Raw genomic sequence first — 18865 nt, 5'->3', positions numbered from 1 at the left:
TCGGTACTTCAGCCCTATTGGCACATATCTGTCCCATATACATTTTGCAATGCGCGGTTTTCATTGGTGTATTGTCTTCCAGTCTTGACATGTATTTACTTATACAAACACTTTTTTCAGTATGCTCCTTACAAGCCAGAAGCGAAACGCACTTTGGCAGAAAGAGCCAAATCATTAGGTCTAGAGGAGCCTGCTACTGCTTTGTTTAATAATACTTGCGCTGTCGATTTAAGTCAGTGGGTAGATGTATCCAAAGAAGAACTAAAATCGCTTGAGGATGTTCAAAACGGTGTGATCCATATTATCGCACACAAAATTTCAACAGATTCTGACATGCTGTCCTTTTTAAGAGATTTGTAAGTTGTTAGAAGGTAATTGTAAGTTTATTGTGTTAAGGTATTAAAACGTTTATTTTAGACGGCAGAATGTCAATTTCACTTTAGAAACCAAAAAACTTCATGCTAAACAACCAAAAGCCAAAACGAAGAAGAGTGTTATACAAGAAAAACCGATCGATGAATTAAAGTTTCAGGTATATTTCGATTATAGTATTCCAGTGAAGTTTATTAAACCACATCAGGTATGTAGAACTTACATTTTACTGAACTAAAAATATATAAAATTATATTCATTTATGCCTATGCACTGCAGTGCATTTACAAGCACTGCTTATAGCAGTAGGTAGTAATTTTTAAAAGAAACTGCTTGCTAGCCGTTTAACCAACTATTTTATAATTAAAAGTTACACTTGTTAACGTTTCACGTTTACCTCTTAAACAGATGGCAAATGAAGCATTCAAACGTAGTTTATTTGTCTTTTAAATGACAATTAGAAGTAAATTGAGAACAGCAATATTCAGTTCCAGAATGTTTTTACTGTTTTTAGGGTGTATCAGCGAAATCTACGTAACTATTTCTGGTAGCCTTGAAGGGCAAACTCGAATACCGATAAGTAAACATACACCTGAAATTATTGAAGTAAGTTAACATGAAAATGTGTTAGAAATCGAAAAGCATTTCAGCACTGGATTGTTTGAATCCCTAATTTTAAATAAAGTTTTGCTGGTTACCGGATTCAGTCTTCCATGGATACACGTGTTTAGCTATTTTTGGCTGGTCAGATAGACCTGCTGACCTGCTAGGTGAGACGGGATAACAAATATTCCCCTTATTAGAGGCAGTTTGTATTTCGCAAACTGCTGCTCTTACATGATTTGTGGTTGTTGTGTTGAACCACGTACGTAGATTTTTCAGCCAGGAAATCTTTCGCCTTTCGCTGTTCTCAGGATGTGATCGAGGTATTCGATTTTGGCTGTTTTTATTGTGATTAACAACTCTTTTTCTTTTTGTATTCTTAACGTATTATAAAACGTCTTGGTCCGGAACGTGGTCGGTATAGAATATCTTCAGGATTCGACGTTAAAGCCACATTTCGAAAGCCTCAATTTTCTTGCAGGTAGCGTCTGTGACAGTAGTTACAGTACAATGACCGCTACCATCCAGTAAGTTCCACCACGTGGATTCCAACACGAGGCTACCGCTTGAACATTCTGGACTAAATTCCGACGTATTGAACAGCAAGATCAGCAATTAATAAATTATAAAAACACCATGTAAAAATCAATATTTTTCAGTCTGATTTAAATTATTATTGTTGTTACCAAAATCTTTGTAAGTCGAAATAAAAGTTTTAATTGTGAAGTTCAGTTTTTAAAAAAGTGTTTTTCCCAAGAACATTCATAATTGGCGCAGAGTCAGTACGGAAGTGGAAGAGTCTTTATAGATCCTCGTCACTTTTAAGTGTTTGTCCACTGTTCCAAGAACCAGCCCCAGGGAAACCGTCTGCAGAGTTCACCCGAGGGAATTAGAGAATTAGAAGTTAGAAGAAGCCTTCAGGAGCAAAGGAATGCATATCGGCATCGTCTTTATCCTGTAAGCGATTTTATTATTACTTAGAATTAAGAAGATTAGATTTTGAAAGAATTTTTAATAAATCAGACTCCTCTGAGTCCTTAGATTGAATCAGAGCTAAATTAGAAGATAAATAAAACAAAGATTGAATAGATTAACAAAGATTAAAGTAATTTAAAAATATCTCCTCTAAGTCCTTAGATTGACTTTAGAGTCAGATTTAGACAAAATTGAATAGCTTAATAAATACTATATATTAATAAACATAGAGATTAATAGATAGAAATAAGTAGATTAAGATTTATATATTTATATATTGATTATTGAAAATTACTATACCGATTTGACTATTGACTATATATTATATTGAAAATTTTTAAAATATGGCAGTTCCACAATTTGACGTTAAAAATTTATGCATTCTTCCAAATTTTGACGGAAATCCAAATGAATTACATGAATTTATTAAAGTTTCTACAATACTTCTAAACCATTATTATGACAGACTTAATGCAGCTAATATACAAAACAAATTTTTGCTTCATGGTATTATCAGTAAATTAACAGGTAGAGCCAAGGAAGTTATATCTGTATATGGATGCGAAAGTTGGGACGAAATAAAAAACGCATTAATTCAAAATTTTGGAGACCAGAGAGACGAAAATTCGCTTACAAGGGATCTAGTAAATTTAAGACAAGGCTCAACAGAATCTATTATGCATTTTTACGAAAAAATCATGGGACTTTTAAGCTGTATTAATAATTACCTAGAATTACATACCATAAATGCCGATATTAAAAGGAGCAAACAAGAATTTTTCCGTCAACAAGCTCTTACAACATTCTTAGCAGGCCTACGAGAACCAATGGGCTCTGTTATCAGAGCAATGAGACCAGGAAGTTTAGCCACGGCAATACAGTACGTACAGGAAGAAAATAATGTTCGATATCTTCAAAAAAATCAAATAAGTCAACCTTCAACATCAGGAAGAAGTGAAAATTATCAAGAACGCCGACCTCAGAGACAGCAGATGCCTGTACAGATCCAAAAACCATTGTACCAACAGACAAATTTTGCACCTCCACGATGGCAGCAATCAATGAGACAATTCTATCCGCAGAATCAATTTCAGCAACCACATCGGCAACAAAACTTCGATCAATTTAGACAAAATTCAAACCCTCCAGCATTCAGGACCCAGAACCAGTCAAATGTATGGGCACCCAAACCTGGACAGTCAAAACAGTCTAGACCAACACCTATGAGTGGAATATCAGAAACCACAACCAGAGGCCGTCCAAATTTTACACCAAATTACCGAGCACAGCCAAAATTCACCGTAGAAGAACTTTACAATATACAATGCCACGGAGATGAGCAAGAAGAGAATGCCAACTACAATGATTATTACGAACCTGAATACGACAATTTTCTACAAGATACATACGAAAATCAACCAACCGAATACGAAGAAAACGTAAATTTTCGAGAGGACCCACCAGAAGCAATCGGAACGTAATTGAACTTCATTCATTTCCCGACAAGAAGGAGCTACCCTACATCGAAATCTCTAAGCCTTCTTTACGACTTTTAATCGATACAGGATCCACAAAGTCATTTCTTAACCCAGAAATAGCTTCTTCATATTTTCCAAGTTACATAAAACATGAACCCTTTGTCGTCACATCAATTTTTCAAAACTATTCCCAAAAATATTGTGCCGAAATTCCTTCATTTTCAGAATTTAATTCTGACAGCAAAATGAAATTTTATCTCTTTAAGTTTCACAAAACTTTCGATGGTCTTATTGGCCTCGACAATCTAAAACTCTTCGAAGCCCAATTAAACTTCCCTAAATCGCTTCTAGTTACAAAAGATTCTACAATCCCCATTAAATATTACGAAACAAATAAAACACAATTTTATTCCATTCATTTGGAAGCAAATTCTATTAGCCAAGTGAAAATTCCTGTCAAAGAAGAAAAAGGAACCATCATTATTCCTACCCAAAAAGTACAAGGCGTCGTAGTACGAGAAGCCCTTACTAACGCCGAGAACCACCTCGCCTGGACCGAAATTGCCAACTTCACGTCAGAACCCATTCATCTTTCTCTTATGGAACCACTCGAAAGCAATAAAATAGACATTCAAGATTTCCATATATATTCCATGGAAACAACCTCCGGACCAGACTACAGACAAGATATCGACGACTTAATTAAAACCGAACATCTTAACGAAGAAGAAGAGGAACAAGTTCGCCACCTATGCCGAAAATTCTCCGATATATTTCACCAACCAGACACTCCTCTCAGCTTTACTAACGAAGTTAAACACCACATCAGAACCAAGGATGAAGAGCCTGTATATACGAAATCATACCGGTATCCGTATGTACACAAGGAAGAAGTAAAGAAACAAATCTCTTCAATGTTAGAGCAAGGGATCATTCGACCAAGTCAATCGCCATGGTCCTCGCCCATTTGGGTCGTGGCAAAGAAACCCGATTCATCCGGTAAAATAAAGTGGAGGATAGTAGTAGATTATAGAAAGGTCAACGAGAAAACAATTGACGACCGATACAGAATCCCTCACATTAGCGATATTTTGGACAAATTGGGAAGATGTCAATATTTTACGACCCTCGACTTAGCAAGCGGATTTCACCAAATCGAGATGGCTGAAGAAGACATTCCCAAAACAGCATTTAATGTGGAAAATGGACACTATGAATATTTAAGAATGCCTTTTGGACTTAAGAACGCTCCGTCCACGTTCCAACGTATGATGGACAATGTATTGAAGGGACTTCAAGGAGAAATATGCCTCGTCTATATGGACGACGTAATAGTATATTCAACATCACTACAGGAACACATAGTAAATCTCACAAAAGTATTTCAACGACTAAGAGAAGCCCGACTAAAAATCCAAGTCGACAAATGCGAATTCTTAAAAAAACAAGTTAATTTTCTAGGACACGTAGTCACACAAGAAGGCATAAAACCGAATCCAGCGAAAATTGAAGCAATAGAAAAATACCCAATACCGAAAACAGCAAAAGAAATAAGAGGATTTCTTGGACTACTGGGATATTACAGAAAGTTTATTCGAGACTTCGCAAAAATCACGAAACCTCTAACAAGATGCCTGAAAAAAGATACAAAGATCGAACATACACCCGAATTCGTAGAATGCTTTGAAACGTGCAGGAAATTATTAATGAATGAGCCATTATTGCAATATCCAGATTTTTCCAAACCGTTTAACCTCACAACATATGCCAGTAACTTCGCTATCGGTGCAGTACTTTCTCAAGGACCAGTTGGCAGTGATAAACCAATTGCCTTTGCTTCCAGGACACTAAATGAAACCGAAACCAAGTACTCCACAATAGAAAAGGAAATGTTAGCAATGGTGTGGGCAACTAAGTATTTTCGACCTTACCTATTTGGAAGAAAATTTAAAATACTTTCAGACCACCGTCCTTTGCAATATCTATTCTCCCTAAAGGAACCCAACTCCAAACTAGTACGTTGGAGATTAAAATTAGAAGAATTTGACTACGAAGTAATTTACAAAAAAGGCAAAGCTAATACAAATGCGGACGCACTCTCTCGAATCGAAATACACACAAAGGAAACTATGGACATCGATTCACAAATTAAGGAAGTCTTTGATGATTTAGTAGACATGGAAGACGATGGATGGTCAACGACTAATAATCCAGATGCAGATCGAATAATCGACGAGATTGTAGAAGAAAAAGCAACAGAATTAATTCCAGAAAACATCCCAGAAGATACTGTTGAAAACGAAGATCAAAACATGGACGAAGACGGAAATGAAACAATACATACAGCAGTAGAAAACCCAATTCTTGGTATACCTATTTCGGAAAAACGACTTAACTTCTACAATAACCAAATTATAGTCAAAATCGTCAACTACAATCCACGACCTCCAGCAATTATACAAACCTTTCCGAATAAAAGACGTTATCATATCCAGCTGTCGAAAGATCAGTTAAAAGCTGATACCATAAAAATTTTTAAGGAACACCTCAACCCGAAAAAGAAATATGCAATTTTATTTGAAGCAGAAGAAGAAATTTTTGCAGAAATTTGCGAAATTATCAGGAAAACTTTTAAAAACAACGCATATGACTTAGTAAAGTGCAATCTTTTATTAGAAGATGTTAACCTAGAAGAACAACAAAAAGAGATTATAAAAAACTATCACGAAGGAAAAACGAACCATAGAGGAATAGCTGAAACAGAAAGTCAAATAAGGAAACGATATTACTGGCCTAATACGAAGAAGGACATAGAGGATATCATAAACTTTTGCGATATATGTCAAGAAAATAAATACGACAGACTTCCTCCCAAACCAAAATTTATGGTTACACCAACTCCCACTAAACCACTGGAAATAGTTCACATTGATTTATTCCAGGCTGATGGACAGAAGTTTCTAACCATAATAGACGCATTTTCGAAGTATGGGCAAGCCTACCCAATAAATGGAGGAAATGCAATCAATGTACTCAACGCCCTATTGACTTTTATAACACATCATGGACTCCCAACAATGATAGTAGCCGATAATGGTACGGAATTTAAAAATGGAGTAATACAAGAATTTGTAGACTCTCATAAAATCTCAATCCACTATACAACACCAGAGAATCCGCAATCCAACGGGATGATTGAGAGATTTCATTCTACGTTAATCGAACATCTTCGAATCCTAAGGAACACCAAAGCAAAGCTCTCGATTAAAGAACAAATGCTATACGCTATAATTGGGTACAATAATTCCATACATTCAGCAACGAAGTTAAGACCCATCGACATATTAAACGGACATATCGACGCAAAAGATCCCTTTGACGTTGACATACAGAAAGTAATACTGAACAATTATATCCAAAATCATAGAGAGATAACAAAGGAATTATACAAGGAAGTAAACCAACAAATACAAGAGAATAAAAATAAAGTCATTGAAAATAGAAATAAATCGAGACAAGACCCTATTACATATAAACCAAGTACAAAAATCTACACACGGAAAACAGTTACCAGAAATAAATTACTTCCGCGATATTCCGCAAAACATATAAAAAGAAATAACGAAGTGACTGTAAAAACATCAAAAACTACAGTTCACAAGAAAAACATAAAACACCAACCTAAATCAAAAACTAATTCTGAACCTTCCCCACAGGATCACCCTGACGACGGGAGAGGAAGTGAAGATCAAGGACCTGAAAGACAACCCAGGAATAATTCCCCTCAACCTGGGACAAGCAAAGATTCATACTAGTACACACGATTTTATACACCTTTTCAAACTACTACCAATAAAGGAAGAATTAGACAGAATTGAAACCCAGTACGTTGCAGTGACCACAGCAATTCAAAATGGACTTAGCCATCCGTATTTTAGCAGTTTACAAAATTTCGACCAAGCTCTTAGATATCAATTAAAATCAGCTCAAGAAAAATTCTCAACAATTTACCCCTATAGCAGAACAGAAAGAGGGTTAATTAATGGAATAGGAAGCATTATCAAAGCAATTTCTGGAAATCTAGATCAAGATGACGCAGAAAAATACAACAAGGCTATAGAAACCTTACAGACGAATCAGGAAAATCTTATAAATCATCTTAATCGTCACATTAGCTTGAACAAGAAGATTATAAAAGAGTTCTACGAAACTATCACATTACTAACACATAACCAAGAAATAATAGCAGAAGAAGTAAATAATATCAGCACGAATCTCAATACATTCATTTTTGACTTCAATCATTATTTGCAAGCAAGGAATGTTCTGGACCAATTAAATTTGACCCTTCAAATTATACTTCAGTTACTTAATGACTTAGAAGAAGCCATTACCTTTTCTCGTGTAAACACTCTCCATAACAGTGTGATCAAGAAAGACGAAATAAAATGGATCATCAATAAAATGCTGGAACACCACAAGGCAGACCAACTTGTGTACATCGAAGAAGAGGACATCCTAAAGTACTACGACATCATCAAGGTAGATGCCTATTATTCAAACCGTACTATTATATTTATCCTTCATTTTCCTGTCCTACACCCTGATTCCTTTACTTATTATCATTTATTTCCTATACCTACCGCAAATTCTACTACAATCATTCCTCCGGAACCATATCTCCTCATAAACGAAAAATCCTTTCAATATTTGGAAGAACCATGTGCCCGAATCGACACAAGATATCTTTGCCAAGAGGAAACAATACTAGAAGCAACGAAAACTGATGATTGTATCAAACAAATCCTGCAGTTGAGCACCCAAGAAGCTTCTTGCCAATACACCCCCGTCCAAACTCGAGATGTCATCATTCAAAGATTATCAGACGCCCACTATATAGGAATATTCCCCGAATCAACCAAAATTACAACTCGATGTTCTACAACAAAAATTTTGGGCCTAAAAGGAACTTATCTCATCAATCTTCCGCCAAGATGCGAATTCAAAACCCCAATCCAGAGTTACATAAATTCAAGGACAACCATCCCAGAGCAACCGCTAATGCTTCCCAAAATAAGGACCATAGATATTCAAACAGCGATTAAATTCAAACCATTAAGGATAGATCACATCCCCTTAGACAAACTGCATGAACTCTCTAAGGAAGAGGAACATCTAGAGACAATTAACCCGAAATTATGGAACCATAGCCATAACCATTTTTGGATGACTCCTTTATATATCTTTATTACAATAATCTGCCTCTATATATGTTACAGGTATAAAACAAACAACAAAAAACCCAACTCTAACGACGAAACTCCAGAAGAGGCCAACTCAACAGTTCTGTTCGTCCCTCACAAAACTTCTTCAGGGGATGGAGTAGTTACAGTACAATGACCGCTACCATCCAGTAAGTTCCACCACGTGGATTCCAACACGAGGCTACCGCTTGAACATTCTGGACTAAATTGCGACGTATTGAACAGCAAGATCAGCAATTAATAAATTATAAAAACACCATGTAAAAATCAATATTTTTCAGTCTGATTTAAATTATTATTGTTGTTACCAAAATCTTTGTAAGTCGAAATAAAAGTTTTAATTGTGAAGTTCAGTTTTTAAAAAAGTGTTTTTCCCAAGAACATTCATAATTCAGTCTACGATTCAACTCCGTACAACAGTATAGGAAAGATATAACATAGTAGTAACCTCATTTTTATGGGTATAAATCATGGCATTTGAATAGCTTAGCCATTTTTTGAAATGTAGATCTTGCTTTCTTGTTCCTACATTTTATTTCTAGGGAATGGTCCCAATTTTCACTGACGTTCGTACCAAGGTACGTTGGTATACATTCACACTGATTCTTTCAATTTGCTGTTCCTTCTTAGAGATCGTCATACATTTTGTTTTCTTAATGTTCAGTGAAAGTTCACATCTCTGACTCACTTCTGTGATTCTATTCATTAACTCCTGGAAGGCTTTATAACTGTCAGCGAATACCACCGTGTCATCCTCCTATCTGATGTTATTCATACATGCTCCGTTAATTAGAATTCCGGCTTCAACATCCTCTTTTACTTCTTGAAAGATTTCCTCAGAGTATATTTTGAACACCAAGGGTTGACATCCATGTTGGATCCCACGTTTGATTTTGATATCATCGGATTCTCCTGCTTCTGTAAGGGTAGACGATGTTTGATTCCAGTAAAGATTGCTAATCATTCTTAGATCACGTGTGTTTATTCCAATATGTGTTAATATCTATCAGCTTGTCATGTTTTACTGTATCGGACGCTTTATGGTAATCAATGAAGCATACATAAATATAGCAATTAACATCTCTACATCGTTGAAATAGCACTTGTGTGCTAAAGAGAGCCTCTCTCGTACCCACTGCGTTCCGAAAACCGAACTGTGTACCGCTGATTTTTTCTTCGCATCGTCTATACAGATTTGGAATTTATTTTGCGGAACATAGGAATTTTATACAATGATTAGCTGATTTGCAATTAACCAGTGTAAATTTCAATATAACGTCGCGATGTGTTATAATTAATTCATTTGTTCGACTGGACTCCCTCTCCAGTCGATATGTTTGGACTCCTGCGCACGTTACCAAATGCAAACGATCATCGTATAATAAAATCTTGCATCAGGCCAAGTCGCCAGAATAAAAACGGAACACAGGTATACTCCATTCCACGAATATACGACTGTTTTAAATTCGCTTTAAGGTATCGATTCAAATGGTCCAATGTGCTGAATTGTACAATAGTAAATTCTCCCCATTTTTAAAATACTGTTATGACAAATATAAACCTTACATTTAAATATGAAGTTATGATATAAATATAGAGTTAATAGTTTATAGAACAGTAATTCAGATTTTGAAGTATAGAATTACTATCATTGAGTTTAGTATTGTAAACAAGTTGGTTTTTGAATTAAGTTATTTAAACGAAGTGTAACAATACTTAAGTGATCAAATAGTGTAATTTATTTAGTCAAATATTCAATTAGTAGATATTAAAAAAAAAACAAAAAAACTTACTTATTCTCTTATTCTCCTAATCTCCTAAAACTATCATCAACGATCAGATTCACAGCCATAATCAGTCGGCGATATATGAAACTGTATATAAATTTTCGTTACTTTTTAATATCTGTAACGACTTGTTACTTTAACTATTAACAGCCGGTATGTTATACCCGATACTTTCGGAACTTTTAAGAGTACATCCACTCAAAGCAAACAAATATTTAAAACTAACAAAGTGAAATATTAAATCCTTTTTCTCGTTTCTGAACCATCGTTCTGCCAATTTCTTTTCATTTATATTAAAAATAGTATATTTCTTTTTATCACAGTTGTAGTACCTAATAAAGTAATAAAATAGTGTAATATCAAAGAAACCCGGCACGCCTCTTTGGTGTTTACATTTCACGGAAAGCTTACCCAAATGTCTGTCATTATATTTATTTATAGTAGCGTTTGTGTAAAAATTTTTGTGATTTTCGGATTAAATTTCACAATAAATTTTGCATCTATCTGAACATCTATTAACTGAAATAATTTTAGTTTAGATGTCATACTAGTAGATCCTTTTTATTGGAATAGTGATTAGACCAATTTACCTTCATACTTCTACTTGCACAGTAAAATATTCGTTGTCGAAGTAATCCAAAACAGTCGTATATTCGTGGAATAACCTATAGGGTACCTACATGTCAATTCGCCAAAAAGTTACAATTTTACGTAGATATGGAATTAAAATATTATTTTACTAAAAAAATTGTTATATTTTATTGCCAAAATGACATGAAAAAAAAGTAGATTTCTAAAAATTAAAATAAAAACGAATTCCAAAAATAACATAATAATAATATAAAAAAAAATTCAACGTAATAGAGGTTCAAATATTCCACCTCTTTCTGCAGAACAAAAACCAAATCTGTTGTACAAAGATACTCTCATATCTGAGCAGTTCCGGTCTAATGCTTCCACAAAGATGATTTGTCCCTCAATTCCGCTAAATTTCGGGCTCTTTTAGAACCGTGTCGATAAACACTTGCTTTTAAATATCCCCAAAGAAAAAAATAATTTGGGGTTAAGTCTGGTGGTCTGGGAGACCACTTAATCGTACCACGAGAAGAAATTAATTTATTTCCAAAAATGGTTTCTAAATAATTTTGAACTACTCGTGTATTGTGAGCAGGATAGCCGTCTTGTTGAAACCAAATATCTTCAAAGTTGACAGGAAGTAATTGAAGTGCTGGAATAATTTGATTTTGCAACAATTCTAAATATTTATTTCCTGTTAAATTACCATCAATAAAAAATGGACCGACGATATAGTCCCCCAAAATACCTGTCCAAACATTAAGTTTTTGGGGATATTGTGTTCGTACTGGAATACTCAAGTGCTTATTATGCCGAGACCAATATCGTACGATAGAAGGATTATGTTTCCGATGTAACGAAAATGTCGATTCATCGGTAAACAAAATGTTTTTTAAAAAATGTTCATTATCATTTTGTTTATTCATCATCAGTTCACAAAATTCCCTGCGTTTGAAATTGTCCTCGGCTAATAACTCTTGAGTTGTTGAAACTTTAAAACAACGGTAACCATTCCGTTTCAAAATATTCCTGACAGTCCTATCATTCATGTCAACTTCTTCAGCAATAGTTTTGCTTGAACAAGGATTACTAGTTTCAGCAACTTTACAAACATCAATTTCCCTATTTTGCCGAACTTCGTTGATTATTTTCTCTCGTGTTAGATCCGTACACTTTCAACAGTTTTGTACACAACCAAACGATTCAATTTTTTTAATAATACGACTAATAGTTGATTGTGTCGGTATTGGCCTATCTTCATAGGCACAAGTAAATAAATTTATAATGTCACGGTATGAGTTTCCCCCAAAATACCATTTTAAAATTTGTACTTTTTCTTCGTTTTTATACATGGTTTATGGTTAGAAACACTACTTTAATTTCAGCTTATGGCGTTATAATGAGAAGCAAAGGGCAAAGGTATTTGATTTGCTCGGTCAGTGATGTTCCTTGGGACTGTTGCCAAATCGGTAGATACCTTCGGCAAAAATCTGTAGATTTCGATATATCATATACATCCTTTTAAATTTTCAATTATCGGCAAAATTTGGAATAATAAATATATTAAACTATACATTAACCAATTCAAATAATACCTAATGAACACAAACAAAATTGTTATTAATAAAACATTATTATTATCTGCACAAAAACACAAAATCGGTAGACGATGATACAACACTGTCGGTCGACGTACGCCTGCCGAATACGCTACTACAAATCGCGAAAGAGCAGCAATCAAGTGGAACAAACATATTATTTATAAAACATCGCGACGTTTTATTGAAATTTACACTGGGTAATTGCACATCAGGAGATCCCAGTAATTGTATTAAAAATCCCTATGTTCCGTTGAACTTTCCAAATGTGTATATCCTTTGATGTATGATTTTTAGAAATAACTTTAAAATGTGGCTCATTAAGCTGATGGTCCGGAAATCATTGTGGGAGACGGATTTTGTTTTCTTTGGTAAATCAATAAACGTAGATTTCACCGTAGAAACGTAGATATAACAGTGGTTAATGCAAAACCTTTTTGTCATTCACTGACTAGTGTAATTTTATATAATTTTTTATTACGTAATAAAAAACCACATTGAAAGCTTGCATATAAAGTGACCAAAATATCCACCTAAGTACACTAAGTCACATTGAAATCCAGTACATTATATAATAATACTTCGTTAGCTGCGGACTCATTATTCTTGCATTATTCCTTTATACGGTTATTCACTGTAGTCGTTTATACACGTTTATCACTTTCGTTTTACAAACAACATTCTTTAAATGACCCCACATAAAATAATTAAAAGGATTGAGGTCTGGCGACCTCGCTGGCCATTCAATATATCCACGTCTTCCAATCCACCTGTTCGGGAAAATTTCTCTTAGGTACCTTTGAACATCTAAAGCATAATGCGGAGGCGCACCATCCTGTTGAAACCATAAACTTTTATCAAAACCTCCAAGATTAATTGAACTGGGGAATAAATTAATGAAAGTAGGTACGAGATACCCACTTAAAAACTGAAGGTATGCTGGCCCGTTTAAATTACCTTCGAAATACCGTCCAATGATTTTATTTCTTACAATGCCAGCCCATACGTTTACCTTTTACGGGTATTGTGTATGATGTTCCCGCATCCAGTTGGAGTTTTCTTTTACCCACTATCTACAATTCTGACAGTTGACCTCGTCATTTAATTTGAATGTAGTCTCATCAGAAAAAATAATATTTTTATTTTTTATTTCGCAAAATTGTATTCTTTTATCTGGATCATCCTCGTTTAATTCCTGTACAACTGTGCATTTTACTTACTTTTATGTATTTTGTGTACCGTTGTTTTGCAAACATCGAGATCACTACTAACCTTACGAACAGAAGTGTGCGTATCTTCTTCAAAAGCAAGTAGAACATCTAATATTGTAACATGATTTACAGAGGGACGACCTTGAGCCTTGAAAATCGTAATTTTGTGTTTAAAATTATTTATAACTCGAAAAGGATCTCAGAAAGTTTACAGAAAACCTACAGGAGATCTATTTTGTTTAGAATGGTCAAAAAAATAAAAAAATTCTGGGCCGAAAAAATTGATTTTTATAATTTGTTTAAAAAATTTGAAAATATTTTTCTGAACGAACCCGAGCTTTTCGCCTTGTTTACTTGTTTATTCTGTTTTCTGATGAATTTTATGGTTAAGTAATATTTGTGTTCATTTATTTTAATAAACATATACTGCGCGGCATCAGTTAGGAATCTTGCCAATATAATTGTAATGGTACTTCATTCTGCATTAATAATAAAATTATTTGTAAGTAAACAATTAAAAAACTAATATGCTTTTTTAAAAACATGAAAATGTGAGACCTTATAAAGGGAATCAGACCAAAAAAAACCAATCCAAGTAGTGACAAAGCACCTGTACAGCCACTGTGACCTTTTTTTCTCTCAAATGGGATAAACCAATATAATTGTTTAAAAATTACTTGTCCGATCGGGTACATCTTTCTCTACTATAACTACATAAAAACTCACATTGTTAAATGTGTTTTAAATGTTTTTATTGTATATTTTAGTAATTATAAATAATTGAAAAAAAAGGTTACTTTTGGGTTTAAACTTTTTTGTTTATAAACATGTTTTAATTTATAAAATCTTATTTTAAAGAGCAAGTATTTTCAAGACAGTTGTTTATTGAATATGTTTTTCTAGAATGCGTAGTTTTTTCACAATATTGAAATGAGCGCCATTAAGATATGGAGTTAGAGAATTTCTGAAGAAAAAAAATGGTTTTGGACTTGGTTTAATGCAGGTCATACTCGACCAAAAGTATGGAGTGACTCTTCAGTTACTTTATCGTCAGTTTACTTTTAAACGTCTTATTGTGCGAACAACATCAATGTTTGTATTTTACGAACGATTACCGAAGTTAAAATTGAAACGTCAATAAACTTATTTTAAACTTTAATTGTGGCTTATTCCCATTAAAACAGTAATTACTATGGAATCTTGTTTTTCTGTAACCGTGTTTCTAGTGCTAATGCCTAACGAGGACATTGTTTGTAGATTCGAAAAATTTTACTATCACAGTCGAAGAAAAAACTATAATTTAGACGTCTGCTATTTTCGCCTTTCGGTTATCTATATTATGGCTTAGTAGTAAGCATTCGGCCTGTTATACCTCCACGTTGTGCCAGGATATCTCATAATTGCCAATAATCTTCAAAGATTTTTTTGGCTTTGATCTTGTGATATTTTGCTGGAGAATTTTAGGCGGCATTTTTCGCAACAAGGCACGGATATTTTCTCTTCTTTCTTTAGTTTCATAACTTTTCCCTGTGTTTCTAAGACGTGGGACATATTTTGAAAAGCGATAAAGTACTTTTAAGTCTACATATTTTTTGTCTTTATGGCTATATGCAAAACTAAAAATACAACCCTCGTATTAGCTGCTAATTAATTCTTATTGGTTTCATCTGAACTCTCGTCACAGATGAAATAAATAATGTTTGTCATTTGGGAGATTACGGTTTTGCTTGAAAGGTCGATCTGATTTACAAACTCTATAATATTATCATCTTCCGTGGCATTTTTTGACTTCTTTTAAACTATTACAAATAGTATTACTTTCAATAATGTTTAGGGACTCTAAAATTAGGCGAATATTTATTTGTGCGCATTTTGATTAACAATAGAAAAACAAACCTTTATTGACTGTGACTCTATTAAGAGCTTCGTCAGTACTTGTTACTGTGCAGTAACTATGTAAATTTTAAAAAACTGCACAAACAACTTTGAAAAATTAAAATGATTTTAACAAATTTTGTTCCAAGTCAAAAATAACAATAAATCATTAGTAAATTTTATGTATAAAACTGATACATATCAAAATAGAACTCGAACCAAACTAATAAAATAACTTTTGACATGTCATGATTATTTTAAAGAATATCGTCCTAGTCAAAAATGACGATATTGCACATAATAATGCTTTATAAACGCGTATATCCTATGAGGAATACTGGCATAAGTCTAAATGTGACTTTATTGTACATAATAATTCTTTATAAACGCGCATATCCTATAAGGAATACTTACCTAACTCGAAATGTGACTTCTTGCATTAAATATTAAATACAAAATATCGAATAATACGTTCCTTTTTAACTTGTGACACAATTTTCCAAAAAAAAACACGTGGTAACTGCCACAAGAACTTGGACACAAATAATACTGTGCCGCTATTCCATAAAATGTAATACCTGTATTTGGCAAATGTAAACTGTCATAAGTCGCCATCTAGCGGTAATTACACGAGAGTAACTTGTGACAATTTTTTCCACAATAAAGTTTAACATTTAAAGTTGGTTAGAGGGTAAACCTCAAAAATGATAATTGTCCCCTTCTTCTTGCAAACAAACGATATTGTCGTAGGGCGAAAGGTCAGTAACGGAAAATTTCTTCTAAGATAATGGCGTTTTTGCTGTTGATATTAAATTTCTGTTGCGAACGATTGGGAATTGGAATAATAATAATTGCTATTCTAGTTTGTCTCTCTATAGCTTGCAACTCATTATATGTCATGCTATTTATTTTTTTAGGTACTAGCCATTAATAGAGGGGAACATCACAAGGTGTTATCGGTAAAAATTAATCCGCCACCATATTTGGTCGATACCTACAAAAAATTTTGTTTACAAAAATATATTAATCGAGGTGTTTACAACGAAGAAAGACGTACTTTAGTAGGAGATGCATGCATCGATGCCTTTAGTAGATTACGTAAGATTTTTATATATGTTACGTATATAAAGTAGAATATATTTTAATACTTGACTTCGATGTGTAGTACTTTACAATCTGTATATTGCAAAATATGACGATCCTTCGATGAAGTTCCTTCGTTCAGCTTGGGGATAATTTGAAATATTAATGATTGTCGGAAACGTACAACATAAAAATTCCTACCTTTTATTATGAATAGCTAAAAAAACTTACTATTGTAGCCTTATTTCATTGAAAAAAAAAATCATAAATAATGGGAATGTATATTCATTAATTTTCATGAAAAATACTAAATTTTTTATGTGTCAATACTAATTGATGAACGACTGTAAAATGTTTTATTCTCTTAATAAACTGCATGTGATATTTTTTAAGTTACGAGTAATATTGGCTATGAGCGTGTATATGTGATTGTATAGTAATTTCCAACTACTTCCACTTGTTCAAAATTTAACCAGCAACGTAGCCAAAAATGATTACTAAATTAAATAGACAGTTGGGATGGAGATCGGTAAACGGCTATAACTACGTAACCGAACACAAGTTGCTATGAGGAATATTTTTTACCATTTTCTAGAATTTATTTTAATAGTTTAAACATCAGAGCATAGAGCGATTTGTTAATTATTCAGTTGTTGAGAGAGCACAAAGTGATAAGGTACTTGCTTTAAAATGCTTAACATAGTCGGCACCACGGTACTATATTTTAATTCAACTTTTCTACTCTGATCTGAGAAGTCTGTCATCTCTTAAGTTTTTTTTCGTCTCAGAAGTCTATCATCTCTCAATCAAGTTTTTTTTTTCGTTGTCATCTGTCAAGTAGGGATAATGGGCGCCCTCTACTTCACCGTTTTCTCGCGTTATAAGTCTGTCATGTCATTTGTTGTGTTATTTTTTCAAGTCTTTTTCACCTCTCTATTTTCTCTCTATTTTCTCAATTTTGTCAATTTTGGTCTTAAGGAAAGAAAGCATATTTCAATACAATGGAAATTGCAGAATGTTTAATATCCATATAAATGTTCTTTTAGGTTGGAGGTCATTTGCACTATCTTCATGTGTAAACTTTTAGACAACATTATAAAAATAAGGTCAGATTGGTATGTAGATGTCAGATTGGTATTACTTATCTCCCATCTGGAATCTCAGTCTAGAGCCGCCGTCCGGTCCCGCTACCACGATGCAGCCACATGATTGGCCAGCGCGCGCTTCTTGACGTTCGCGCCACGGAGTGTGCCGATACGTCCCGACACGACAGGTCACCGCGACTATAAATAGAGCGGTAGCGGAGTAATCGTCGGATTCACTCCTCGCCTCTCGACGCGTTAGTGTTCTGAGCTGTTGGACGTGAATCCCTGTCCTGGCATTTGGTTTTCACCTCTGGCTGCGTTAAGTAGTTGAGTTACTGTGACCAACTGCCCATCTTGGTAGTTAGTATTCGCCTCTGGTTGCGTTGAGTAACTGAGTTACCGTTGCTAACTACCCATCTTCCTGTCTTTTGTTTTCTTTTTCTTTTTTGTTCTCCTGAAGAAGCTACATACAATTGTAGCGAAACGTCGAGATGAACCCACTTTTGGGTCACTCACAAATGACACGGTCCAAACCCGGAAGACGAATAAACTATAATTATGCTCTTTATGTTGCTGTCTATTGTTCGGGCAGCAGCTGGGTGGATGTGGTGGAAAAATTAAATGACAGTGAGTAGTATATCTAGTAAACTTCACGGCATAGGATTGTGCGTGTCATCTAGTAAAAGTATAATGATATTCATGATATAAATATGCAAATAGAATATTAGGAATATGCAAATTTCAGTGACTGTAACTAACTAGTTTTTAGAATGGAAACAAAAACTCTTCCATTTAAGAGTTATCTTAGATAGTTTTCTCTCTCGAAAAACTCAAATAGACAAGATGGTGCAGAAAGCCACGAATTGAGTTAATATTCTTCGATTCCGGTGTCGTACAAGGTAGGAAGCATGTCCTGTTACTTTACTCGTCTTATACAAAGGTCATATTAAATCACACC

General features: G+C 34.1%; 1 protein-coding gene across 1 annotated transcript in view; it reads left to right on the top strand.

Moving 5' to 3' along the window:
• Positions 1-18865, top strand: part of LOC140432329 (uncharacterized protein YdcI) — a 75869-nt gene that overhangs the window by 41870 nt on the left and 15134 nt on the right. The window contains exons 9-11 of the mRNA XM_072520159.1: positions 121-356; positions 418-580; positions 16657-16837. Coding sequence (XP_072376260.1) covers positions 121-356; positions 418-580; positions 16657-16837 — 580 coding nt within the window. The remainder of the gene's footprint in view (positions 1-120; positions 357-417; positions 581-16656; positions 16838-18865) is intronic.

The sequence above is a fragment of the Diabrotica undecimpunctata genome, chromosome 1 (genome assembly GCF_040954645.1).
Source record: "Diabrotica undecimpunctata isolate CICGRU chromosome 1, icDiaUnde3, whole genome shotgun sequence".
Taxonomy (NCBI): Eukaryota; Metazoa; Arthropoda; class Insecta; order Coleoptera; family Chrysomelidae; genus Diabrotica; species Diabrotica undecimpunctata.
This window is presented reverse-complemented; position numbering and strand designations above follow the sequence as displayed.